General features: G+C 45.9%; 2 protein-coding genes across 9 annotated transcripts in view; both read right to left on the bottom strand.

Annotated features, from left to right (window-relative positions):
• ATF6 (activating transcription factor 6) overlaps positions 1-3393 on the bottom strand; it is an 87748-nt gene extending 84355 nt beyond the window's left edge. The window contains exon 1 of the mRNA XM_077332568.1: positions 3242-3393. Coding sequence (XP_077188683.1) covers positions 3242-3293 — 52 coding nt within the window. The 5' untranslated portion in view covers positions 3294-3393. The remainder of the gene's footprint in view (positions 1-3241) is intronic.
• A 2653-nt stretch (positions 3394-6046) lies between these two features.
• Positions 6047-27524, bottom strand: part of LOC143835229 (P-selectin-like) — a 42845-nt gene continuing 21367 nt past the window's right edge. For 6 of the 8 annotated variants that reach the window (XM_077332562.1, XM_077332564.1, XM_077332563.1 and 3 more), the window contains 15 exons: positions 27167-27352; positions 26235-26420; positions 24647-24832; positions 23837-24022; positions 22557-22742; positions 20325-20510; positions 19545-19730; positions 18681-18866; positions 17046-17231; positions 15437-15622; positions 14223-14408; positions 12901-13023; positions 10862-10892; positions 10373-10428; positions 6047-7922 (listed from right to left, as the gene is read on the bottom strand). In XM_077332562.1, coding sequence (XP_077188677.1) covers positions 10374-10428; positions 10862-10892; positions 12901-13023; positions 14223-14408; positions 15437-15622; positions 17046-17231; positions 18681-18866; positions 19545-19730; positions 20325-20510; positions 22557-22742; positions 23837-24022; positions 24647-24832; positions 26235-26420; positions 27167-27352 — 2255 coding nt within the window. In that variant the 3' untranslated portion in view covers positions 6047-7922; position 10373. Of the gene's footprint in view, positions 8085-10372; positions 10429-10861; positions 10893-12900; positions 13024-14222; positions 14409-15436; positions 15623-17045; positions 17232-18680; positions 18867-19544; positions 19731-20324; positions 20511-22556; positions 22743-23836; positions 24023-24646; positions 24833-26234; positions 26421-27166; positions 27353-27524 lie in introns of all 8 variants that reach the window. The other 2 variants (XM_077332559.1, XM_077332560.1) reach the window with 2 other exon arrangements.

Below are 27524 nucleotides of genomic sequence, written 5' to 3'. Positions count from 1 at the left end.
AAGTGACAACCTTTCAAAAACTTAAAGAAGGCTATCATGTCCCCTCTCAACCTCCTTTTCTCCAGGCTGAACATTCCCAAGTCCCTCAACCTATCTTCATAGGGCTTGGTCCCTTGGCCCCAGATCTTCTTCGTCGCTCTCCTCTGTACCCTTTCAATTTTATCTACGTCCTTCTTGAAGTGAGGCCTCCAGAACTGCACACAGTACTCCAGGTGTGGTCTGACCAGTGCCGTATACAATGGTACTATGACATCTTGTGATTTTGATGTGATGCCCCTGTTGATACAGCCCAAAATGGCATTCGCCTTTTTTACTGCTGCATCACACTGCCTGCTCATGTTCAGTTTACAATCCATAAGTACCCCAAGGTCTCGTTCACACACAGTGCTACCTAGAAGCGTATCCCCCATCCAGTAGGCATGCTTTTCATTTTTCTGACCCAGATGCAGAACTTTACACTTATCTTTATTAAATTGCATCTTGTTCTCATTTGTCCATTTTTCCATTGTGTTCAGATCTCGTTGAACTCTGTCTCTATCTTCCGGAGTATTTGCCAATCCTCCCAATTTGGTGTCATCTGCAAACTTGATGAGTAGTCCCTCCACCCCCTCATCTAGATCATTAATAAATATGTTAAAAAGTACCGGGCCGAGCACTGAGCCCAGAGTTAACGTGCAGTTCGGCTCTGACTGCTGCACCGGTTCGAAGGAATAATTTAAATGGTAGCCCTAAGCATAGTGACCCGGAAGTAAATGCCACAGAAATCAGCGTGACTCTTCTCAGAAAATTTTATATACAAAAACTGTATGTCAGTGTCTGACTAGGATGCAGGAGACCTGAGTCCATACCTAACTCTGCTTCCTAGCTCAATGGATTATTATGGATGACATATGAGGTTCTTTCTCCCTGGTTTTAATCTCACAGTGAATATGAGATAGGGCTGACTGAAAGAGAGGAACAGCTCCATTCAGTCAGCCCTGTCTCACAAGGATCATTGTGTGTTTAAGGGAGAAAGAACCACAAACGCAATCCTGAGCTTCTTCAGGAAAGGGTAGGATAAAAATATTCCAGACAGAAAGACCGATTAATAATCTTTAAGGTTATGAGGTGATTCTCCTGGGTCCCACTGAGGGTTCATCTAGAAAGCTATAATAGGCAGCCAGACACATTTCAAAAGTTCACAAAACCACACACAAAGACTAAAGGTCTCTGTAGTTGCTAACCTCCAACTCTACCCTAAGCACCTAATCCTCAAAGGTAGACTGTCTAATAACAGAGGTTCCGTTTAACTATAATGGCTAATAACAGTGATAAATTCATAGAGAACATATCTGTCTAATCCATCCCAGCTCCATCATCCTGTTCCCAAAAGCAACTGCTGACAAAGTTCAGAAGAAGAGTATGATGTAACTGTCATGTAATCTGGCCTGCCTTCGGTAACCAGAAGCATATTTCTTTTAATTCCATTTGGGCCAAGAAGCATGGTCTTGGGTCAATTGTTCTCTCTTAACCTAATCTATTTCACCATTACTAGCATATAATAAGAAAGGAGAAGGAGAACCATGAATCCGTCCCAAGTTCCTTAGAGAAAGGACAACAGTGCTATTAGGTAGATAATTATAACATTTTGCTACTATTTTGCTTTATTCTACTGTGGTTATTATACTGTGTTTTGGGAGAGATGGCGTTTTATAATAATTCACATGTTCACAAGGGGTAAGATAGTTACTGTGTTCTTTACAACAGGGGTAGTCAACCTGTGGTCTTCCAGATGTTCATGGACTACAATTCCCATGAGCCCCTCCAGCGTTTGCTGGCAGGGGTTCATGGGAATTGTAGTCCATGAACATCTGGAGGACCACAGGTTGACTACCCCTGCTTTACAACATTGTTGGTCACCTCAGACACAATTAAGGCAACGAACAATATTGTAGGCAATATCTTATGCGATCACAGATAACTGGATCACAGATAACTGGAATACAAACCTTTTAGAGAGAGAGAGACAAAAGGACTTCATTTTGACATATAATGGCTAATTAGTAAAGCACAGGGTGGTAGTTAGAGTGTCAAACGAGGATCTGGGAGATTATTTACCTGGCATCCCTGGTGACCAGCAAATGTTCGCTTTACCTGCCAGGAACCACTGAGTGATCTACCCCTGGTTTTTCTTCCATCAACAGTCATTGATTACATCATATACTGGTTCCTACTGCTTGATACATTGGTGGAGTTTTGTATTTTAACCGCCATTGTGATTCTATTTATTTTGTAGACGTTGTCGTTGTGATATTAGCGTGTTTTTTGAGATTTGGATCAATGTTTTATGGATGGATGTTTTATCTTATGTGTATTGTGAACTGCCGCGAGCCAGCTGTGCTGGGAACGGCGGTATAGAAATATAATTAATAAATAATAAATATGATGACCAACACTAGGGATTCGAAACAAAATAATACCCCTAAAGCACAAGAGTGGTTGTTGAAAATAAAATAGATTTATATTCTAGTGACATTAATTGTGCGATACAAAGAACAGCTTCAGTAATTGATAAGTTTTTGGTGGCAGGTTTGCCTTACATGTGATGACTAACTATGGGAAGGGCAACATTTGTAATATATTCCATATGATTTTAATTATGTGTGCATTTGTTTTAAATTAAATAATTAAGTGCATACAAATAATAGATACAATAATTTATTAGTTTTATATGCCAATAAAGGTTTACTGACGCACTGATTCTTAGTGGTAGGTAGGCAGGCATTATCAATGATGACTAACTGTGGAGAGGAACACATTTGTAATGTATTTCGTACGATTTTTTAAAATTAAAAAGTGCATTATCCAACGTGTGTGGAATGGTAAATTAAGCTAGAAACTATATCTATACCGACGTTGCTGCTAGTTACAAAATGTGGTCTTTTAAATGTTTGATGCTCTTAATATTTAACTTATAGCAGGGGTAGTCAAACTGCGGCGCTCCAGATGGCCATGGACTACAATTCCCATGAGCCCCTGCCAGCGTTCGCTGGCAGGGGCTCCTGGGAACTGTAGTCCATGGACATCTGGAGCGCCGCAGTTTGACTACCCCTGACTTATGTTATTGCCAGTCTTTATTGTCGTACACCGCCCTAAGCCGGCTCACCGGGAGGGCGGTACATAAACCCAACCCACCCCCCGCTTTCGAGGCGGCGGCCTCCCCCTGAAGGACAAGCACCCCCGGCCCCACACACACACTCACCCCTCTCCGAGCCGGGTTCCCCCGGGCCAGGCCCGGCAACAGCCGCCGTCATCGCAGCCGACTTCGCCTCTCTGCCCTCCGCTTCCTTTCCGGGATGGCACGCACACACGTGGACTTCCTGACAACGCCCCGCCCCCGACGACAGAGGCCGGGATGGGCCAAAAGGCTCGCGTTCCACCGTCTTCGTTGCGCGCTGGCCAGGGAAGCCCGTCTTTTTCTCCCCGGACGGCGAAAGCAAGAGGAGCTAAGAACGGGCGGCGTCCTGCCCGCAGCAAAGGAGGCTGTCTTCTGGAATAATGCTGGAGAACATTATTGAAAAATAGTACACTATCAATTGTCGTGATTTATCTTTGCTTTTATAGGTGGTGTTAGAAGTAATAGCATCATCAACATTATTATTAATAGCATCATCATTATTATTCGCTATGATGATGTTGTTAGCGAGTCAGCCGTGTCCGACTCTTGGCGATCCTATGGCTTAACTGTCACCACGTTTTTTGGTCTTGTGCCGCTTCTTTTAGCTGTGTGATGCTCTGGCCGTGGTCCATTTTTTATCGTGTTGTTTTATCAGCCTGGTTTCCTTTTTCCAATCCAAGCATGGTTGCTTTCTCCATTGAGTTGGATTGCATGATATGGCCAAAGTAAGTGAGCCGGAGTTTCGTGATTTTGCCTATCAGTGATAGATCAGGCTTTATGCCCTGTAGTATTTCCTTGTTCGTGACTTTTACCATCCATGGAACCCACAGAAGCCTTCTCCAACACCGGAGCTCAAACAAATTGATTCTTCTCTTGTGCGATTTTTTCATCATCCAGTTTTCACAGCCATAAGTGGCTAATGGAAATGCGATAGATAGAACTCACCTACATTTGGTAATCAGCCCTTTCATCTCAGTTCAAGCTTATTATTGCTGAGTGACCCAGCGATTATTTATTTATAATTATTATTTGAAATTATAAATAAATCACCACCATCACAGAGTTGCAGTGGCAGTATTTCCCTCTGGCAGCAGGCAGCAGCCCTCCCAGGAGTCTAACTCAGATCCAATAAGGAGGGACTCAGAGACAGAATATTTGTTTAGAGTTACTAACCTCAATGTAGGGCTTGGGGCTTTCCCTGGAATTTTCCCCTGATGTCCAGACAACAGAGATCAGTTTCCCTGGAGAAAATGGCAGCTTCAGAGGGTGAGCTGAGCTCTCTGCCCCTTAAACTCTACCCTCCAGAGGCACTGACCCCAAATCTCCAGGAATTTCAAGTGGCAACCCTATAAACTACTTTGCATGCAGAAGTTCCCAGCTGCAATTGCTGGCATCTTCTGTCAGTGATGTGAAAGACCACCCAAGAGCTGTTACCAGTTACAGTAAACAACACTGAAAATGATAAGCCAAAGGACTGACTCAAGATGGCAGCTGAAATAAGGGACCATGGCTCTATGGTAGAGGGTCCAGGTTCAATGCCCGGCATCTCCCAAAGATCAAGTAGCAGATAACATCAGGAGTAGGTACAGGGAACCACTGCAAGTCAAAGTGGACAAAAGTGACCTTGCTAGCCCTAAGCATAAGTATAAGGCAGTTTCATGTTCTTAGTTAACCCTGGGCATATCCTCAGTGGGAGCTGGCCAGAGAACAATAGGGAGGGGGGTCTTCCTACTTTTTCCATCAGGTAACCCTGAGCCAGCTGAATGAATGAATTTGAAGTATTCAACCCAACCAATAGGTGGTTTCTCTCTTGCCTGAAATGCATCCCCAACACAAGGCTCAGTGGCTTCAAAATGGTGGTGCTGTCATTTGGCCAGAATGTTTGAACATTTCCACAAAGATTTTGGGACAAACGGATGCCCTCAATTTTGGAGGGAGTAGCTTCCACATGACATCGGGTTCATAATTTAGGGTTGGCAGCTCTGATTTGGGAAAGACCTGGAAATTTGGGGAGGGGTGGAGTCTGGAGATGGCAGGATTTGGGGAGGGGAGGGGACCTCAGCACAAGACAAAGCCATAGAGCCTATCCTCCAGAGCAGTTATATTCTCCAGGGGAACTGATCTTGGTTATCTGGAGGTTCATCGTAATGGCAGAAGTTCTCTAGCCATCACCTGGGGTGTTGTGTCTGTAGGCCAGCTGAGGACCTGAGCTTGAGGTCTGAGGCAGGATCACAATTGACCAAAGTGTGCTGTATCCCGACTGCTGGATCCAATAAGTTTGAACTGAAATTGGCCAATAAAGTACAATGGCGGGAAGTTGCTATATTTGACCCAGTATATATGTTGGTGTTTTGGGGAGCAGGGGCGGTTCTCAGTTCAGTTTCGGTCCTCTGAACCTTAGAGCTGGGGTCAATAAAGAAATGAGCTCCCAGTGTCCTGGTCTCTGAACCCACGGGTCTACACGGGGGTTGGCACTCTAAGCTCATTCCAAGTGCACCACACTCCTATATTTATCCTCATTGATCTGGCTCAAGCCAGGGGCCAAGAGACTTGCCTCCATGCCTTAATTAGAGAATCAGTCTTCCTTGCTGAGAGCAAAGTGACTTGGCCCACCAGTGTCCAGCCAACAGTTAAATGGACGTTCTCATCATTTTTGTTCCATGATTGTGTTGTTTTACTGTTATGACTGTATTGCTATTGTTCAATTTATTGTGTTTCTTGTACTGTTTTTCTCCAGTTCCATGTAAACTGCCCTGAACCTCAGGGGAGGGTGGCATATAAATATAAAATAATAATAATAACAATAACATGGCTCCTCTATCCGTCTGAATCACCAGTCATGGTGGATCAGGGATTAATTGAACCGACTTGAAAGCAGCAAACCACTAATTTTTAAAACCACAAAATGTCTTTATTTGTGAATTACTGCACCAATTCCTACGAAACGAGAATATGGACATTTTGACATGGTGATGAAAGGAGCAATGTATTATGGAATCTTTAAAAAAAAAATTAGAACCAACAACTGTTAGTCAACCTGCAAAAACAGCTGATTTCATTTAATAAAGTTTGAAGCTTTGTTTTGGTACAGTCAAGGAGAGTTGAACTGTGAAGCAAATGCATGGCTTCAGCCAACACAGAAAGTTATCGTATCCTTGGCAATTGGCTCTGATTACATGGTGAACAGTTCATTAACAAATAGCAGAGACATAGGCAGAGCTGTGTGTGGTTCTACAATCCCATGTAAGTTCAGGATGTAGCACTGAGTGCAGAATCCTGTTTCCTGAGAATTGTTCTCTTTCAGTTTTTCCAAAACAAGGCCCAACTGGTTACAACAATCTGCTTGAAAGTGGTATTAGCAATTTGTGAGGTTATCAGAAAAGTCAAATGGATGGCCGGTAGAGATTTCCACTGGCTGGGGGTGCCCAGGGATACCCTTTAAATCAGTGGTTCCCAAATCTTTTTGGACAGCCGCCTCCTTGACTCCCAGGCCATATCCCTAGTGCCCCCCCATACAAACACACACCTCTTTCCTGGAGTTAGGTCTACTGCAAATTCAAAACCTACTATTTTGCCTACATTTCTTTTTTAATTGTTGTGCAGCAGCCAGGTTTTCATTTGGAAACAAAAAAAATTTCTTTGTAAAAGTCATTTGTAAAAGCCACTTTGGGGCCTCATTGGGAAGAAAAACAGATGGTGGTTGGGAAGAGAGGGGGGGGCAACGAATGGAAAATCCCATGGCCAGGAGCAAGCAGATAGAGACTTTTGGGGGAAGGGTTGCCAATCCTGGGTTAAGAAATTATTGGAGATCTGAGGTGGAGCCTCAGATCTGGGAAAGACAGAATCTGCCTGGGAAAGACAGAATCTGAGGAGAGGAAGGAACTCAGTAAGAATATGATTCTATCCAGGCCACCTTCTGAAGCTATCGTTGTCTTCAGAAAGCTAAGCAGGGTTGGTCCCGGTCAGCACTGTGACGGGAGACCACCTAAGGAAGTTCAGGGTTCCTACTACCAAGAGGCAGGCATTGGCAAGCCACCTTGGAACATATCTCCCTAGGAAAATGCAGCCACAGAAGAATGAATCAGTCTGCTGCCCTCCAATTGCCCCTAAATTCCTCACCGTCCCCTGGAACTTTCCACCCCCCCCCCCCCCAGGAACCCCTACTTTAAATACAACACTTCTGATGTTCTTTTGAGTTTATTCTTATAATTATGTTTTCTTGGATCAGAATTAACTTTTCCTAGAGAGCAAGGTGCAATTCAGGGAGGATGTCCTATGTCTGGCATGAAGCAGCCTAAATCATCTAGTGACTGTGAGGAACAGAAACTTCCATATCTACGTTTTAAACTCAAGATCTGATTTTTTTTTAAAGCAGATTTTAGCTGACAGGAGTTTGAAGCAAGAAAAATCAGTACTTCCATCAAAGCACAGTTTATCACAGGTGCTGACGTGGTTTTGTAGCAATAGCATCTCCACCAGACTTTGTGGGAAAAGTTCTTAACTTGATGTTAGAGTCTGACAGCACTGGGAAACATGGACATCGGAGTGTGTAATAGTAACCAATGATGCAATATTCTCGAAACGCTGCCCCTAGATGGAAATCAGAAGTTCAGCAGAGCAAGATCCGAGCCGAGGTAGATGTTCCAGCCTGAATTTTGTCCAGCTCTACATTAATTCAAGAGGCAGAGCAAAACTGAATTGGAAAGTTCTGGAAAATTCCATCCTTTCTGTGGTTCTTCTCCCAGGGTCATTCTCCAGATGCGCTCTGTGTGGGTCCATCCCAAAGGAGAAAACAAGGTCAGTTTGGTCATTTGGGAGAGGATTTCACTGTATTCTGAACTCTAAAGCATTTTGCACATGAGAAATGCAGTACAGGGAATACAGTACACAACAGGAAAGAGTGAATTGTTCTGACTCCGGAACTGCTCTTTAAAAGAAGGAAAGTTTGTTTTAGATCAACAAATAAGTCCATAATCTTGCCAAAGGTTATTCACAGCTTTACAACCAAGAGCAGGAAATAGTTTGATTGCTTTCCTGTTGGTTAATCCTCCCCTACGGCTCCAGTCCTAAATGTCTCTCTGTTAAAAATGGTTACATATATAGACATTAGGGATGCCAGCCTCCAGGTGAGGCCTGAGCATCCCCTGGAATTCCAGCAAATCCCCTGGGGTCAGTTCCCCTGGGAAAAATGGTTGATTTGAGGGTGGACATTTTGGCATTGTACCCCATAGAGATCTGTGTCTTCTCCAGACTCTACCCCCAAGTCTCTAGGAGACTCCTCACCTGCATATAGCAACCCTACACCCCCATCCCCCAGTGGCGACTAGGGGGACCTGGCAACCCTAGCAGAAATTAAAGGGTTGGACTAGATTTTCTAGTGGCAGAATGGAATTTCCCCCTTACATACACTGTAGCCCACTGATCTCCCCAGAATACTGGTCCTAGGGACCTGAGGGATGACTGGGATGGAAGGTCTGCAGTGAGAATGGGAAATGGGTGGAAATTGTCAATTTAGTCTAGCTCCACCCCTAACTCTGAATCTATTTTTAAAAACTTATGCACAATTTGAGGAGCATCAGGAGCCATTTTTCCCCTCCCCTTTCTTTAAAGACCTGCTCATTTTATCCATGGTCCTATCACCTGATAAATGTTTAACAAATTTTAAAAATATATAAAAAATTAACTCCCTCCCATTTGGCAAACCCTTCCATCTGATCTGAGCCATTTCAGCTGGAATAACTCTGGAATGAAATGGAATTGTAAGAGCTGGGTTCTTTGTTTATATTACCCAATAAGCCAAGGCTTTCTTCTCAAGCTTTATCATCATTATTTTGTAATTGCATTGGAATGAGAATTGTTTTTTGTTGTTATCTTTAAGTGCAGCAAATTTGGCTTGCTGTGAAGTAAAAAAGCCTGGCACTTAAGACTTACCACCAGCCCATCAAAACAAGAGCTCACAACTAAGCATTTATCCATCAGTGTACCAAGCCCAGAAAAAAACAGAAATTAATTAGCCCCAACCCAATGAAACAGAAGGGACATTACGGGAAGAAGCCTGGTGATGGAGATTTACTTCCAAGCAAATTTGTACTGGGACCTTGCCTGTGGGATGAATTTGAATTGGGCCTGTAGACCTGCTGAGGACCGAGTTTGATGTAATTGACCAATTCAGTGTAATTGACCAATGCACAGTGGGATCCTGTCTGCCAGATCCAGTCAGTTTAAAACGAAACTGGCAGGAAGATCTATTGTGTGGCTTGTGCATATATGTTGGTGTTGGTTGTGGGCTTCTTTAGTTCGATTACAGCACAGCTGCCTGTTCACACCACCATGCTGGAGTCCTAATAAAGAGCTCTAATCACTGAACCCATGGATTTAACAGGCAACATGGTGCTTTATTAAGCGTTGGATGGATGGAGCACTCCTTTCAGTTTTTTCTTGCAGATGAATATGGGAAAGTAATAACTGAAGAGGGCAAAAAGACTGTACCACGAGATAGGAGTTCATATTAGCATCCCCAGCACTGTAGACTAGTTTGCAGGTAAATACACAACAACACGCTTCTTGGATGATGAAAAAGAAGGAGGGGACCCCACAGATGACCAAGAGAGACTCTGCTGGGGATCATGGGACTTGCATAGACAAAAGCCTTGGGATTGGGATTGGGATTGTAAGTGATGGAACATACAAGATTTGTAGTGTGCATGATTCAAACGCATACGACAAATATCCTACAGGGGGCATTGAAGGAGATGTGCATTTAGCATAGATAGCCTAAGAACTTTGTGGAATTTTTCAAATACTCTCTTCCACTGTCCTGATTGGCTCAATGGGAGACTTCCTGCTCCTTTGAGCATACATCCTCCCTGCTTGCCTCCACAATGGACAGAATGAATGCAGAACAACAGTTAGATAGTTAGGTCTCTCTCTCCACCCCCCCTTTCTATATAAAGCTGTTTCTCTCTTCTATTTTCTTCTTTTAAGCACCCTGATACTCTGTTCTTCTTTGCATATCTAAACTCTGCCAATAGTATCAAGGAAGGAAACTGGATGAGACTGAAGGGAAAAGATCACTTGATCTCACCCACAGGCATTCCATAGTCATTTGGTTCAACTCATGAGTGTGTATTTTATCCCTCTAGCAAGATGAGAAAGGAGGACTGGAATAAAGATCTCTGAAAGACCTCTATGGAAGCAACACAACTAGTTACTTACCTTAGGAAAAGGAATCAAATGCCACATTGGAGAAGACGCCAGTTGCTCCCAAATCACTGAAAGGTAAACCAAGTTGTTATTCTACCGGTAGCTATAGGTGTAATCTAAATCCTACAGCCTAAACCTGTCTTCCCATAGCTCTTTGGTGCTGTTAGAAACTTGATGTAACAAACAACAATATTTTTCTATCCTGTATATATATATAACCATACTGCGCCATTCCATTATCTTCATTCCTTTGATTCCTACATGGCATTCTAGTTGGTGTCTCTTCATCTTCTAATCCTATCATGTAAAACAGTCCACCCCGCCCATCCCATGTCCTAAAGAGATGATACACATGCCATCTTTTCTGGTTACATCACATTTCTGAAAAAGTGGACTCTCGAGTTCAAGGTACAATAAATGAGTTCATCTTTAAGATGTCGCAAGACTTGGGGTGGTTTTCCACAAGGGGTTAAAATGCTTTGGTTTCACAGAAAGCCTTACCTGTTGGAATTCAAGAGCCTATTTTTTTCTTCTGATGATCAAATAGTCCAGTAGATGGCAGGGAGAGAGGGAGAGAGAGAAGAGTTATTTACTGACTGATCATATATTATGTGTGTTATGTCAGGCAGGAGATTCGTTCTGGCAGTCAGGCAAGAGATGTTCAGAGGTGGTTTGCCATTGCCTGCCCCTGTGTCATGGCCCTGGTATTCCTCAGAAGTCACCCTTCCAAGTGCCAGCCAGGGCCAACCCTGCCTGGTTTCCAAAATTGGATGGGATTGGGCTTGCCTGGAATATCCAGCTTGGATTCCAAGAGAGAAGAAACCCAGCTAGTATCACTTATGAATCGAAACGGTAGATAAAAATCTGTGTTGCTCATTCTTTTATTTACTATTTTATTACTGATCTGAAATGTTTTAAATCTTTTATATTGTAATGGCCTATGACTACATGCAATAAAATTTGACTTGACAGTAGATAAAAATATAACAGACTATATAGGGTGTCCTGCAGGGCAGTGGTCCCCAACCTGCGGGCCGCAGCCCGGTGCCAGGCCGCAAAGGCCATGGCGCCGGGCTGCGGCTCCCTCTCCCCGCCCCCCCCTTGCAGTAAAAAACTTCCCAGGCCGCAAGCTTGCGGCCGGGAAGCTTCTTACTGTGGGAGGGCGGGGAGAGGGAATCAGGGCCGGGCCGCGCCCGTGCAGGCCGCGCCCGCACGGCCTGATCCGCGGGCGCGGCCCGATCCGTGGGCGCGCCCCGCGGGTGCGGCCTGATCCGTGGGTGCGGCCCGCGGGCGCAGCCCGATCCGTGGGCATGGCCCGCGCGGGCGCGGTCCCCGCGGGCACGGCCCGATGCTCTGCTGGTCCCCAGCCTAATAAAGGTTGGGGACCACTGCTGCAGGGGACGGGCATTGGAGGAGATGTAGTTAGCTTAGGAACTTCCTGATTTTAAATTATCTCCTCCAGTGTCCTGATTGGCTCAACAGAAGACTTCCTGCTTTTTGAGCACACTTCCTCCCTGCTTGCCTCCAGAACAGTTGCTGAACAACAGAAGAGTAACTGCAGACAACTGTTTGACTGTAGGTCTCTGTCTCTTTCTATACATAGTGGTTTCTCTTTTGAAGAAAGAGATTTCTCTTTGTTTTCTTTTCTTTTTTTCTTTCTTTATTTTATTCTTTTAGCAGCCTCCTGCTCCGTTCTCCCCGCATATTCAAACTCTGCCAATAGATCCAGCACACATTCAGTTTAACAATAAAACTACAGACCATGATAAACATGATGTTAAAATTGCACATCCAGCCATAAAGGTAAAGGTAAAGGTATCCCCTATGCAAGCACCGAGTCATGTCTGACCCTTGGGGTGACGCCTTCTAGCGTTTTCATGGCAGACTCAATACGGGGTGGTTTGCCAGTGCCTTCCCCAGTCATGACTGTTTACCCACCAGCAGCAAGCTGGGTACTCATTTTACCGACCTTGGAAGGATGGAAGGCTGAGTCAACCTTGAGCCGGCTGCTGGGATCGAACTCCCAACCTCTTGAGCAAAGCTTTCAGGCAGCTGCCTTACCACTCTGTGCCACAAGAGGCTCTTACATCCAGCCATACATTAACTTAATGTCAGAATCACACGATATACCTACCAAAGAATTGTTACATATACAATATACACAAAAATATCTGCATTTGCCCAATGTGTGTCCATGGCTGCTAAATTAGATAATTCCAGATGGTACCACTGCCGAAGAGAGAGTCACATTTTTATTTTTCTCCCATGTTTGAAAATAAAAAGCAGAGCAGGGAGAAGCCTACCCTAAAATTGTCTCTGTTAGTGTACTACTTTGTACACAAAGAATTTTCCATATTCAACTCTCTCTGACACCCGGTGCCTGCAGCCTTGTATTATATTCAGTTATATAGCTCTAGCTGAATGATTTTAAACAAAATAAAGAACTAAGGACGACCCATCTAAAAGTTCAATGAGAATAAGATTTCCAAGTGTGGGGAAGGGAAGCCGAGAAAGAGTGGAGGGCGTATAACTTTTCCTACCTTTTTTGCTGAGACGCCGTATTATTAGGGCTATTAGAGTTCCAGATACCAACAGGCCAACAACAGATGCCGTGACTGAACCAGTGTACAGCAAAACTTGCTTGAGAAAAGGAGCAACGTTTTCTGAAATGAATTCGAAACCAGTAAGTTAGTGACATCAAGTAATGATCCAGATGGGTTAACTTCTGCAAAAGCCAGGCATGATTAGGACAACAGCAACAAAAGAAACTAATAGAGATCGAGATGAAAAGCTGGTAATATCCAACTCTTTGTTTTTATAAAGGCCTGCTTTGGGGCTTTTTTATTGGTGAAATAAGGAGCTTTAAAGGAAAGCTAAGTCGAAATGATAACGTTGGAAAGTTTAACATTGCAGCCTCTAACTTGAAATTAATTCACCAACAGAAAAAAGAGAGAACCCATCCCATGCTATCAACATCTGTATACAGTATAATATTTATACAATACACATTAATAAGATATTGAATCAAACATCAAAATATGTCTTATCTCTATTTTAATGGTTAATGAAGCAACCAAAATGGACTCTAGATTTGTGCCGTTTTCAATGTTGAATTTTCATCGGTGGTTGTTTCCTCCTATGATTGTGAAAATATCCTTGCAAGTTTCCAATATTTTTACTGTTCTATATTGCTGACTGCATGAGCCTCTTGTGGCGCAGAGTGGTAAGGCAGCAGACATGCAGTCTGAAAGCTCTGCCCATGAGGCTGGGAGTTCAATTCCAGCAGCTGGCTCAAGGTTGCCTCAGCCTTTCATCCTTCCAAGGTCAGTAAAATGAGTACCCAGCTTGCTGGGGGGTAACCGGTAATGACTGGGGAAGGCACTGGCAAACCACCCCGTATTGAGTCTGCCAAGAAAACGCTGGAGGGCGTCACCCCAAGGGTCAGACATGACCCGGTGCTTGCACAGGGGATACCTTTACCTTTACCTATATTGCTGACAATCACATCTTTTTACTATGTATCCAAATCAAAGTTGTAGCAGGAACTCTATTCATATAACACCAGCCTTCAGCTCACAGGTATGGGAGAGCTTTGTCAAGAGACCTCTCCCCCCAAAATTGCAGGTAAGTTCTTTGCAGCCATCACCAATTTAGGTTCCCAATCAGTGGGGAAGGAGGAAGACTGACTCCTGAGTTCGAATCTTACAAGGAGATAGAACATCTTACAAGGAGATAGAACATCCAACTATCATGCAAAGTTAGGCTCGTACAATGAGCGAAGAATCACTGTTTACTTTCTTTAAATATTACATCTGCCTTTGTCCACAAGGTACCCAACTGCCAAGGGAGGCACCATAATTACCTTCGCAATGAGGCATCTTAGCGGACCAGTGGCCATCAGGTTGGCACTCCATCCTCCTTGTTCCATTGAGGAGAAACCCATTGGCACAGTGAAAGTGACAAGTGGAATTATAGCGGAAAGGACCCCAAGGATGGGAGCAATTGGCCTCCGTATGTTCCTGCTCCTCCAGCTGGGGACATGACACAGCTGTACAGGGGGGAAAGGAGGAATTGTAAGATCCAGTTTGCCTTGAACTTAGAATGAAAGACATGTTATTACTTAAAACAGACGGGTCAGGAATGGATAAAGGGTTAATAACATCTGCAGGGCCCCTGAACCTCCCTACCAAGAACCCATACATGTGAACCATGGACCTGTTGTACTGTTATGAAGCAGACTGTTACTTTCAGTTATAGTTGTCATCGTTGTTAATGTTATATTTATACGTTATGTTATGAAGAAACAAAGTTCTGTGTATTGTTATGTTCCATGTGAACCGCCCTGAGCCTCAGGGGGAAACAGCACTGAATGGAGGGCTCTAAGCTGCTTCTTTCCACCTGTTGGGGGGCTGATCTGAATCCAGCCTGTAAAAGCATTGGAAGCACATGTAGTTATGCAGCTCAGGAATGTACACAGAGGACCTCAGACGGTCCTCAGACTTCCTCAGGAATGGGCAGACTCTGACCAATCTTTTGGAGTCATGAAGATATGTCCTTGAGATCCAGGCCTCATGAACCAACATCCCAAGAAAAAAAACAACTGGAACTCTTTATCCTTTATATAGGGTGTGTGTGTGTGAAACCTCTGACAGAGATTTTAGAGGGTAGCTACTAGTCGGAACAGAGCCTCTTGTGGCGCAGAGTGGTAAGGCAGCGACATGCTGTCTGAAGCTGTCTGCCCATGAGGCTGGGAGTTCGATCCCAGCAGCCAGCTCAAGGTTGACTCAGCCTTCCGAGGTTGGTAAAATGAGTACCCAGCTTGCTAGGGGGTAAATGGTGATGACTGGGGAAGGCACTGGCAAACCACCCCGTATTGAGTCTGCCATGAAAACGCTAGAGGGCGTCACCCCAAGGGTCAGACATGACCTGGTGCTTGCACAGGGGATACCTTTACCTTTACTAGTCAGAACAGACAGCAATGGCAATACAGGACCAGGAAGATCAAAGGTCTGACAGTGTAAGACAATGGTTCTTCTCTGTCTCCATGAGCCCACCTTGGACCCAGGCAAGCCGTACCTTCACACATGGGTGGATCCCCGGTCCAGTTTCCTTGAGCCGCGCACTGGAGCATCTCCGAGCCAACTAACCGGAAACCAGAGTCACAGGAGAAGATGCAGCTGGAGTTGAACGCAAAGGATCCGTGGGGATGAGAGCAGTTTCCCTGGCCGTTGTCTAGGGAGCCTAGGGCAGGGCACTGAATGGCTGAATAAAGAACAACCAATAACATGTTCTATTACAAAAATAATGTCATAATATTACAATAAGAATATTATGGCTAAGGGGTAAGAAGCACTCCCATGCAGCTATTCCTGTCTAAACGTGCTGGTTTCATTGGCTTAGACCAGAATGATTTTGCATAGGACGGTATTGCCAGTAGCCAGGAAATGGAACAACACCGGCAATGGTGGGTGTTTTTGAAATATTAGCTTTATTTGTAAACTAGGCTTCAAAGCCCATCCATAAGGACGGGCTTTGAAGGGGCTGGGGCACTCCCCACCTGCCTCCCCATGGGCCTCGGAGGCTGCTTCGAGGTCCGCGGGAAGCTTTCCCGGACGCCCCCCTCCCAGGTGATCCCACGGTTTCTGTGCAGGCCTCGGGGCTCCGAAGCCCACATGGAAGGCTCCCCTGCCCGGCCGCCTACCTGGCGTGTCCCCGGACAGGCATGTAATGGGGGCAGGGGTGTGGTCAGTCCGTGGCCAAGGGGCCAATCCGAAGGCATGCTGTCTGCCTCCCAGCCGCCACAGTCCCAAGCGATCCCCCGGCTTTTGCGCAGGCCTGCTCCGAGGCCCGCAGGAAGCCTTCCCCGGCCACCCCCCTCCCCGGCATCCCCCTGGCTTCCGTGCGGGCCTCAGAGCTCCGAGGCCCGCACAGAAGGCTCCCCCGCTGGGCCGCCTAGCTGGCGTATCTCCGGGCAGGGGTGTAATGGGGGCAGGCGGTGTGGGCGGGTCCATGCTGTGCGCGCCTTCCAATTGGCCCCTTGGCCCCGGACTGACAAACAGAGGGGCCAATTGGAAGGCGCTTCACTTGTCAATCTGAGGCGAAGGGGCCAATGGCTGATTTCGATCCCGGACTCTGACCAGCCCCACCCCCTTAGCCTTTTATTTATACTGTGGAGTACGGTATACAGATATGCAAGCAGATCACAGCACAGCCATGTACCCCGGATCACACTGGTCTCAAGCCTAGGTAAATGGGGAGGGAATGGGGAAAGACCTCCCTTGTAAAAAAAAAAATCGCCAAGAAACACCTATGGTACAGCTCTCTAATGATTTTGATATGCTGCCCAGCGGTGAGCCTCTCAAGCAAGAAGTTACCCAACAAGTGACTGTGGGGGAGCAAAGACCTGCAGCAAGTAGCCCTGGGTTTCATGACGTGCCTAGGGCAAATCCAGCAGAAACCTCAGGTGCTGATGCTGCCAATGGCAAGGGTCTGCTTTCTACGAAGATGCACCAAACAGCCACTATGAATGTTAGAGGACTATAACAACGTTGCCCCTAAAACCCTTCTGATGGCCCCAGCCATCCATTCCTGGAAAGAAGTCTCAATTTGATCGTGGGGAGCCAAGGCCAGGTGCAGGTTCTGCTCTGTCTCCACAAGCCCAACTCAGACCCCAGGCAAGCCGTACCTTCACACATGGGTGGATCCCCGGTCCAGTTTCCTTGAGCCATGCACTGGAGCATCTCTGAGCCAACTAACCGGAAGCCGGAGTCACAGGAGAAGACGCAGCTGGAGTTGAACGCAAAGGATCCGTGGGGATGAGAGCAGTTTCCCCAGCCCTTGTCTAGGGAGCCTAGGGCAGGGCACTGAATGGCTGAATAAAAAACAACAGAGGACATGTTTTATTGCAATAATAATGTACAGCGATGCGCGGGCGCATTCCTTCTTCCCCCCCCCCTCGCAGTAAGAAGCTTCCCAGGCTGCAAGCTTGCGTCCTGGGAAGTTTTTTACTGCAGGGGGGGGGGGCGGGGAGAGGGAACCGCGGCCCGGCGCCAAGGCCTTCGCGGCCCGGCACAGGGCCGCGGCCCGCGGGTTGGGGACCACTGTTCTAGACAACAGAGACCAGTTCCCCTGGAGAAAATGGGTGTTTTCGGGGGCAGACTCTGTTAGATCTGTGGGTTCAGAAGTGAACATGGACATTCAAAGTGATCTGAGCTCTTCATTAAGACCCCAGCATGGTACAAAGGAGAACTGAACCCCCCCCCGAAAACCCCAACTTATATACAGTAGCAAACAATGGATCTTCCCGCCAGTGAGCCCTATTGGTCAGTTTCAGTTTGAACTGCCTGGACCTGGCAGACGGGATCCAGCCACGCATTGGCCAACTACATGGTATGCTACAATCCTGCCTTGGGCCTCAAGCTTGGTCTACAGGTCTACAGAGACAACAGACTCTATGGCTTTGTAGTCCACTAAGGCTGCTGACCATTCCAGGCTCCCTCCCCAGATATTCAAGAGCTTCCCAAACTGGATTTGGCAACCATATCCCCCCCCCCCAATCCCCAGCTGGGAGCTGACAGGGACCTGATAACTCTACCTGCCTGGGGAGTTAAGCTTCTGACTGAGATTTCAGGGGGTAGCTGCTAGTCAGAACAGACAGTACTGAAATTCTGGGTCAGGAAGATCAAGGACAGTGTCAGACAGCAGCCTATGACCATTTGCTAGTAGGGCTGTCAACCTCCAGGTGGCACCTGGAGATCTCCTGGACTTACAAATGACTTTTAGACAACAGAGATTAGTTCCTCCTGGAGAAAATGTTGGCTTTGGGGGGTGGGCTTTATGGCATCCTCAGCCGAGGTCCCCCCCCCCCCTTTCCAAACCTCACTCTCTCTGGGCGTCAGTCTGACTCTCCAGGGATTCCCCAGGCTGAAGTTGGCAACCTTCTTTGCTGGGCTGTGGATTCCAAAAGAGAATGGTGTGCCCTGGGGAGCCTTATAAAAGCTGAAATGCTCAGTCACCAAACCTCCTGGCTTGTCTGCTGAGCTAGAAATGCCAAAACAGGGTTGGGGAAGTTTGTTGTCAACTGCTTGGTAAGTCTAAATGCCTCCTGGTACAGGCCAAAATACTGGCTGATGGATCACACTTAGCTCAGCGAGCGACAGATTGTACTGGCTTGTTCTAGGAAGGCTATAATGATGTTGCCCTTCAAACCCAGGACATCCATCTCTGGAAATGAATCTGGACTGGATTCTGGGGAGCCAAGGCCAGGTGCAGGTTCTGCTCTGTCTCCCCAAACCCACCTCGGACCCCAGGCAAACTGTACCTTCACACATGGGTGGATCCCCGGTCCAGTTTCCTTGAGCCACGCACTGGAGCATCTCCGAGCCAACTAACCGGAAGCCGGAGTCACAGGAGAAGACGCAGCTGGAGTTGAACGCAAAGGATCCGTGGGGATGAGAGCAGTTTCCCCAGCCGTTGTCTGGAGTTCCTAGGGCAGGGCACTGAACAGCTGAATAGAAAGAAGTTGGTTCTTATATGCCGCTTTTCTCTACCCGAAGGAGTCTCAAAGGGGCTTACAGTCGCCTTCCCTTTCCTCTCCCCACAACAGACACCCTGTGAGGTGGGTGAGGCTGAGAGAGCCCTGATATCAATGAAGAAGAGGAAGATTTGGTTCTTATATGCCGCTTTTCTCTACCCGAAGGAGTCTCAAAGTGGCTTACATTCACCTTCCCTTTCCTCTCCCCACAGCAGACACCCTGTGAGGGAGGTGAGGCTGAGAGAGCCCTGATATTACTGCTTAGTCAGAACAGCTTTATCAGTGCTGTGGCGACTCCAACGTCACCCGGCTTCCTGCATGTGGAGGAGCGTGGAATCATGTCCAGCTCACCAGATTAGAAGTCCACACCCCTAACCACTACACCTAGTACACAACTTTGTTTACTTAAATCATAGATTCCCAGAAGCAAATATGCTATTTTGTGGTCCTTTTTTCAGAACCAGCCTTAAAGGATCAGTTTCCTCATGAGGGGAGAGTGCTGAAGAGACAGAAGTTTTGTGATTTATTTCCAATATATATAAAAATGTAGCAGCAAGGCAGCAGGGAAGTACCTAGATCGCTTAGAGCTATAATACCAGCTCTAAAAAGACATCAGTCCTGGTCTTCTGGACCATGTAATTCTGCACTGACCTTTGCAAGATGGCTGCTGTTGTGTCCAATTTCCTACAGCCAAGCAGTCCAACGCCTCTGATCCGAGAAGCTGGAAACCAGTGTTGCAGAAGAAGTTACAGCTGGAGCCGTATGCAAAATCCTCATGGGGGTGAGAACAGTTAAAATGGCCACTGTCTGGCGCATGGAGAATTGGACAGTGGGTGGCTGGACCAAAGAAGGAAAAGACAACAAAGTCAAAGGTGAACGTCCAGCAGACTGAAGAAAATACAGTTCTGATTGTATCCAGTTTCAGTACTCACTGCAAAAGGCTCAGAAACCTTGACACCCTTTGCGGAGATGGTTCTTCATCAGGGAAAACAAAATAAAAAGAGGGATATTTCACAGAAGCTGAGTGTAATCGGTAGGTTCGAAAAATGCACTGGTCCTAAGTTAGCCATGACTTCGTACGAAGCTGTCTTACCCCATAAACATGAACTGATGCCCTGGCCAATCAGGGCTTTTCTACAGCATTGGCAGCTAGAGACAGCAAGTTAGTTCGGGGAAAAACAGAGACCTGCACCTTTATTGATGCCGATTTTTCAAATATCAAGGGTTATATCCACTCCAGGATATCGTGGGGGAAAGGTAGGGTCAGTCTGGATCAATCATGCTTGTTGCAGATGAAAAATTAAAATCACCCAAAATCAAAATGGAAATTGCATTCAGTGTAGATGGCAGGAACTGAATCGACCTGGGATTAAATAAAAGCTCCATGCAGATTCAGCCCTGGTCTTCTGAACCATGTAATTTTGCACTGACCTTTGCAAGATGGCTGCTGTCGTGTCCAATTTCCTACAGCCAAGCAGTCCAACGCTTCTGATCCGACAAGCTGGAAACCAGTGTTGCAGAAGAAGTTACAGCTGGAGCCGTATGAAAAATCCTCATGGGGGTGAGAACAGTTAACATGGCCATTGTCTGGCGCATGGAGAATTGGACAGTGGGTGGCTGGACCAAAGAAGGAAAAGACAACAAAGTCAAAGGTGAACGTCCAGCAGTCTGAAGAAAATACAGTTCTGATCGTATCCAGTTGCAGTACTCACTGCAAAAGGCTCAGAAACCTTGACATCCTTCGAGGAGATGGTTCTTCATCAGGGAAAACAAAATAAAAAGAAGGATATTTCACAGAAGCCAAGTATAATTGGTGCATTGGAGAAATGCACTGGTCCTAAGTTAGCCACGACTTCGTATGAAGCTGCCTTACTCCAGATTAGCCCAGCGCTACCTCCTGATAGCAGCCCTTTGGCATCTGGAGTGACTTTCCCAGCTCTGTGCTCTGCCTGGAAGGGCCTGGAATTGATCTTGGGACCGCTTGCAAGTGGAGTTTGTGTTCTACAGTGGAGGTAAGGTTCTTCTCCTCATACTGCTCACACAAACAGTAAAAGTCAACTGCGGTGCCATAATGTTATACACATAAATACAGCCATCTGTTTTAGTAAGCTAACTAATATTGCCTAGGTTTACATTTTGCAAATTGCATTTACCCAAAGGAGAAAAATCCTTCCTGCAAATTCAAAATAAATGCACTGTGTACCTAGAATGGCTGGTCTTTGTTGCTCACATTTTGTTTATTGATTTATTTAATGGTTGGATTTATCGGACTGCCCCTCCTAGCATAGCCGGCTCAGGGCAATTTATAACATTTAAAATCATACAAATTCAGAACACATAATTAATAACAATAGACCCGTAAAATCCATTAAAAACATAGGTCGGTCATCCAGTTAATGTCTGATGTTATGGCCAGCATCCTGCCTAGTAATCACTTCTCACCTTCCGGGGGGGGGGCTGTATTTATATGGAGGGGGCCCCTGTAGATGTTAGGAAATGATCAAGAAGAGACTCCCAAAGAAATCCAAATATCCCGTGTTGCCTGCTCCTGAGGATGTCCCCACCATTCCCTGCCAGGGCTCAGACTGGGATGACATAATTTCTGCAATTGATGACATCACATGGCACAGACAACAGGCACTCCAGCAGTGGAATCGGCTGCCTAAGGAGGTGGTCAGCTCCCCACCACCACCACCACTGGCGGTCTTCAAGCAGCAGCTGGACAGATACTTATCCTAGATGCTTTAGGCTGATCCTGCATTGAGCAGCGAGTTGGACTGGATGGCCAGTATGGCCCCTTCCAACTCTACGATTCTGTGATTCTATCACATGATGCCACCCAGAATTCGGGACATGTGAAACATCATGTTTTGCTGCTGCTCTCTCTATACATTCCTTGTGACTCTGCCTGGAGGAATAGGATAGGGGTTGGGTGATAGTGTTCTAGCTTTACCCTTGGAAATAGACAAAATAGATAACACACCTGCACAGAACTCCCCTGTCTTGGCACCAAGAGTAAGCATCTGTGTTTTCATTTATGCAGATATCATATTTTCAGGATGGAGATGCCCCAGAGCAATTTACCTTGAGGAACCCCATGATAGAATATTTATGTGCATGTATATTTTGTCCAAATGGCATCCTGGCAGTTCCAACAAGGTTCCCACGCTACTGGAAGGAGGCATGTGCCCAATTTTCTGCCTCTGGCATAAGCTTTATAGTCAAGAGGATATTCTATTTCATTTCCCTGAAAGATCCTTGTTGGTTAATTTCTCAAGTTGTTTACAATGTCTTGTACACCAGCAAGATTACTCCAGTGAATTCCCAAATGAAGGAGCAGCCTCCCAAGTGAAATCAGAGCCCTGCAGGATCTGAAATAATTTTGCAGTGAGAAATAAAGGAATTACACCAAATGCCTTAAAAACATCCTTTGGGCACTTTACTCCTTCCCCTCACTCCAGGGAAGGTTTAAGCTCCAAGCGAATACAGTGTACATGAGAAATAGACTCTTAAAACTGTAATAATACTTCTAATAATGGGAACTCACTGTTTTTATGATGGCGACTGTGATTTTATCAATGTATGTTGCAATCCACCCTGAGCCCATGAGGGAAGGGCAGTTTAAAAATTAATCAATAAAGAAAGCACGTGCTCAGCACTGACCTTCACAAAAGGGTGGTTTCTCAGTCCACGTTCCCTGGGCTGTGCACTGCAGCATCTCCGGTCCGACTAGCACAAACCCCGTATTGCAGGAGAAGCTGCAGACAGAGCTGTATGCAAAATCTCCATGCAGATGAGAGCAATTCAGTCCTCCATCCCTGGGAGCATCCAGTCTCGAGCAGCCAATAACTGCAATGACAAAGAAGGAGGCTGAAAGGAGAAGCCATTTTCACCAGGCCAGGACTTTCCCAGCTACTAGAAGAAACAAGTCATAAACATGAACAAAATATAGAGGGAGCTCTTCCAGGTTACGGTACGGTAGTCGTTGTAGGGCACTGACCAATAATAGGAAACAAAATCCAAAAATCCACAGAGGATAGGAAAGACCTTACTGTCCTGCAGTTCTGCCGAGGATCAAGTTTGAGGTCTGAGGCAGGATTGTAAACTTGCACTGTGATTGACCAACATGTGGCTAGATCCCATAGGCCGGATCCAGTCAGTTTAAAGTGAAACTGATCAATACCACACGCTGGTGGAAAGATCTTTTGTGTGAGAGAGAGAAGTTGTGGGCTTCTTCAGTTTTTGTTTCTTTGTAGCATCATTCTGGGTCACAATAAAAACCTGAAATGAACTCCCCATGTCCTGGGCTGATTCTGCACTTACTTTGCTTTTCCGTTGTAGATCATGTTAAATTCTGATCGATTTGAACTCGGGTCTTTCTCTATCCCCCCCCCCCCACTTGAAACAGAAAGTGTTCTGCACTTGATTGGGGAAGCTCAGAGCAGGCAGGGAAGCCAAGCGCAGCAGAAGTCTCTTTCTTTTTTTGAATGAGGGGAGGGGGGATGGAGACAGCAGAGGAGGGGGAATAAATCCAAGAGGCAAATCTCTGCTGAGAGAAGTTAGGGCTTCTGGAGCACAGTCATTTTAAGACAGGCCTTGCAATTGGGAACCAGGAAGTCTTTGAACTGACGCCCTGGCCATCAGGAAAGACTGGCTACGAGGCACAGAGAAGGAAGTTAATTCGCAAAAAGCAGAAATCTGCACACTTACTGATGGTTATTTTTGAAATATCAAGGCTTATATCCACTTCGGGATATCATGGGGGAAAGGTAGGGTTGCTCCAGATCAATCATGCATGTTGCAGAGGAAAAAATTAAAGTGCCCCAAATCAAAATGGAAATCGAATTCAGTGTAGATGGCAGGGATTTATTCGGACTGGGAGTGGGTAAGAAGCCCTGTGCAGACTACACCCTGGTCTATGAACCCACCGATCTTACACTTACCCTGACAAGTTGGTGATGGGTCACTCCAGTTCCCAGTTGCCAAGCAGCTCATGGTTTCTGTTCCAGCCAAGGCAAAGCCAACTTCACAGGTAAATTCACACACAGATTGGAAAGCAAATTCTTCAACAGGATGAGAGCAGATCATTTCTCCTTTTTCAGGTCTTTGCAGCCTGTGGCATTTCAAAGCTGAGGATGAAGAATCATAAAATCAGAGTTGGATGGGACGCCCAGGGTCATCTAGTCCAACCCCCTGCACAATGCAGGAACTCACAACTACCCTGCAGAGCCATAGCCCTGATCTAATTTGTGATCCTAATTGAGCGCTCTTCTTAAATCTTTAAAATTGGATGATGCAGTGAGAGACTCCTGACTTGCTTGGCAGCCTTTATATATGCAGGAGAGGTAAAAAGCACCAGGTTGATAAAAAGACAAAACTAGTTCTACTGAGACGAGAAACAACTTCGTATAAAACAAGTGGAGAAGGAGAGAGAGAATCCTAAATCTAATTAACTAACTGTTCTGTTCATTCAGTCATTCTGCTCTGGAGGCAAGCAGGGAGGAAGTAGGTTTAAGGGAGCAGGAAGTCTCCTATGGAGCAGGGTACAGGAGGAGATCATTTGAAAAATGCCATTAAATTCCTGGTCTAAATATGTCAACTGTACATCTCCCCTGATGCCCCCTGTGGGATATTCTTTGTATCCTTTTGAATCATGCACACTACAGATTTTGCATATTCCAGCAGAACTCTCATGTATGGTATGCTAGACATGAGAACAAAGAAAAGCTACTATGAAACTAAAATCATCAAACCTTGACACTCCGGTGGTGATGATGTCCACTCTCCCATCGCTGTGCATGAAGTCGCCTCTTCTCCAAGCAGCTGAAAGCCTTCAGGACAATGGAAGGTGCACCTGGATTGATACTGAAAGTCACCATGGAGGTGGGAGCAGGTGAAGTTTCCATGAATGGGGACTCCCAAGGGCTGGCACTGGACAGCTAAGAAAGAAACCAAGTCACTTAAGCATGGCTGGAAACTGGAAACGATTTTCTAAGAGAGCTGAATACGATTTGAAAGAAGAATTTCTTCCTGTGGGATAAATACACGTTACCTCTGATCTATCAGAAAACCCTTATTAGCAGAGAAGAAATTGTGGTACGCATGCCCACTATCTATCTCCATCCTGATGCTCAATCCTGATGTACAAGTAGGAGGTCTGACCTTTAAATTGGTTCCGATGCCATATATAAGGTGGGAATGGCAGGAAGAAACAAAGTCGTGAGCCTCTTTCTTCTCATCCCTTGAGCACTGCCCTCTTGACAGACTGCATTTTCACGGGCTCCAAAACTTGGTGGAATGAACTCCCTAACAAAAACAAGGCCCTATCGGAGCTCAAGGGGTTCTGTAGGACCTGCAGATCGGAGCTCTTCCACCAGTCTTTTGGTTGAGTCCAACGTTGGGGCCTCCCTACAATCTGGTTCTATCCCAACCAGGGAACTCACTGATGTTCCATATGTTTTTGCTCTTTTACCTGTTATGATTCTTCCTTATCGTTACAAATGCCTTCAGTGTACTTTTCGTCTTTTACTGTTCTATTTACACCACACTGAGACATCATAGAGAGGGGCGATATATAGAATGAATGAATGAATGAATGAATGAATGAATGAATGAATGAATGAATGAATGAATGAATGAATGAATGAATGAATGAATGTTGTCCTTTAAAATGCTAATAGAAGAGTTTTCACTGAAATGAAGTGTTAATTAAACCATCTTTCTCTTGCAGAACCCTGAGACCATCTGAAGCTCTGATTTGCATTTCACAGACAGACTGAAAGAGTGCAAGATCTTAGTCTTGTTTGATCCGTTGGTTGGTTGGCTTTTGAGATAATGAAACAGTTTTTACAAACTCTGGGCTTTGACACAGTACAAATGTTTCCCTGAGTCACTGGCCTGCTTATTGACAGTCATTTCCCCCCCTCCCACATCAGTTACTTCCAACAGCAAGAGCATTAGGTGTTTATTGATTATTATATTTCCAGTCCAGCTCAGTATTAGCTAGAGTAACTGTATTAGCTGCAGTTAAGATTGCTAACCTCCAGGTAGGTCCTGGAGAAGTCCCACTTTTACAACTCATCTCCAGTCTACAGAGATCAGCTCCTTCGTCGTGCCTCTGTTATTGGCCTATGGGCTGTTCACCCTTTCCCCACGCTGAGCTCCCCAGAAGAAAATGATGTTCCTCTCCTTCCCAAACCCCGCCCTCTCCAGGCTCTACCCCCTTAATACCCATGTATTTCCCCACCCAGAGCTGGCAACTCTAACTGCAGTAAACCTGTAACAGCAAACTGAGCAGCATGAGTCCTCTATAGAGTTTCAAATCTAAGTGAGATACCATACCATGACAGGTGGGTACGTGGGCTGTCCACTGACTGGATGCATTGCAGTGCAAGATCTCCGAGCTGCTGAGCTGAAATCCAGCTTCACAAGCAAAGCTGCAAGTGGAATTGTATGCAAAGTCACCCAATGGATGTGTGCAATTCATTGTTCCTCTTGCAGGAGATTCTATTTCCTTGCATTGCTTGGCTAGGAAAATAAAAAGAGTAGGTCAGAAATCAGGAGTCAGAAATGGCATTCATTTTTTTTAACTGTAGGTGCTGTGTCTATTCATTTAGAGGGTTTGACTCCTAACTACATGTTATGCAAATAATATGCAAATCATATTAATGACATGATTCTAAACATAATGATTTGTGGCAGTTTTCCACATCTGTTCCACATATTTCTGGTAAGGCCTTGGAGGAGGAGCGTGTCTCCTGGCTTAGGTGCCACTCAGCACTTAACAGACATTCAGGGTGGCTGTCCCACCCCTGAGTGCCTCTTCCTCCAACCGGCTTGCCTGTCTGTCCAGTGGCCAGCCAATCGCCTTCTGTCCCCCACCCCTGACCGCCCGCTCCTCCTTCCTGAGGAGGCTGCAGATCCCTGCTGGCTGAGAGGTGCCCCTACCAGTGAGTTCCCTTCCTGGGGACCTCCAGCCTGCAGTCTTTCCAGGTCCTGGGGGAGGGAAAGGCCATACACAGAGTTCTTCCACCCCCACCCCCAGTCTAGCACCCATTGCCAAACTATGCTCACTCCATTAAACTATGATTCCTTGCTCAGAGGCAGCCACAAACTGTCTTAGAATGCAACGGGCTTGGCCCCTAGTTATGACATATTTCTGGTGTTGGCCTTTGGTGGACTTCCATCAGGTGGGTCCCTTTATTCAACTGTCGAACCTCATATTGAACGCCAATGCAGGAATGTTGGAACAGAATATTGGGAGAAGAACAAACCTTGACATATTGGCTCTGGGGAAGTCCATTCACCCGATGCTTCACATACACTGGTCTCTGCTCCGTGTACTACAAAGCCCTCTCTGCAGTTGAAATGGCAACTAGACTGGTACTGGAATTGCCTATGGTTAGGAGAACAGTGGCGCTCACCGTACGCGGGGGCATTTAAAGGTCGGCACTGCACATCTAGCAAAGAAGAAAACAAAGCAAGAAGTCAGGCATTATTACTGGGATTACTATTATCACCACCATTACTACAACAACGTAAAATTAGACATGGGGCGCCAATGGAGGGGAAGTGCTGCCCTGATCTTTCAGGTTCTGCTTTGCTTTGATCTTTGACTGACTCACCTGTTAG

This window comes from Paroedura picta, chromosome 4 (genome assembly GCF_049243985.1).
Source record: "Paroedura picta isolate Pp20150507F chromosome 4, Ppicta_v3.0, whole genome shotgun sequence".
Classification (NCBI taxonomy): Eukaryota; Metazoa; Chordata; class Lepidosauria; order Squamata; family Gekkonidae; genus Paroedura; species Paroedura picta.
This window is presented reverse-complemented; position numbering and strand designations above follow the sequence as displayed.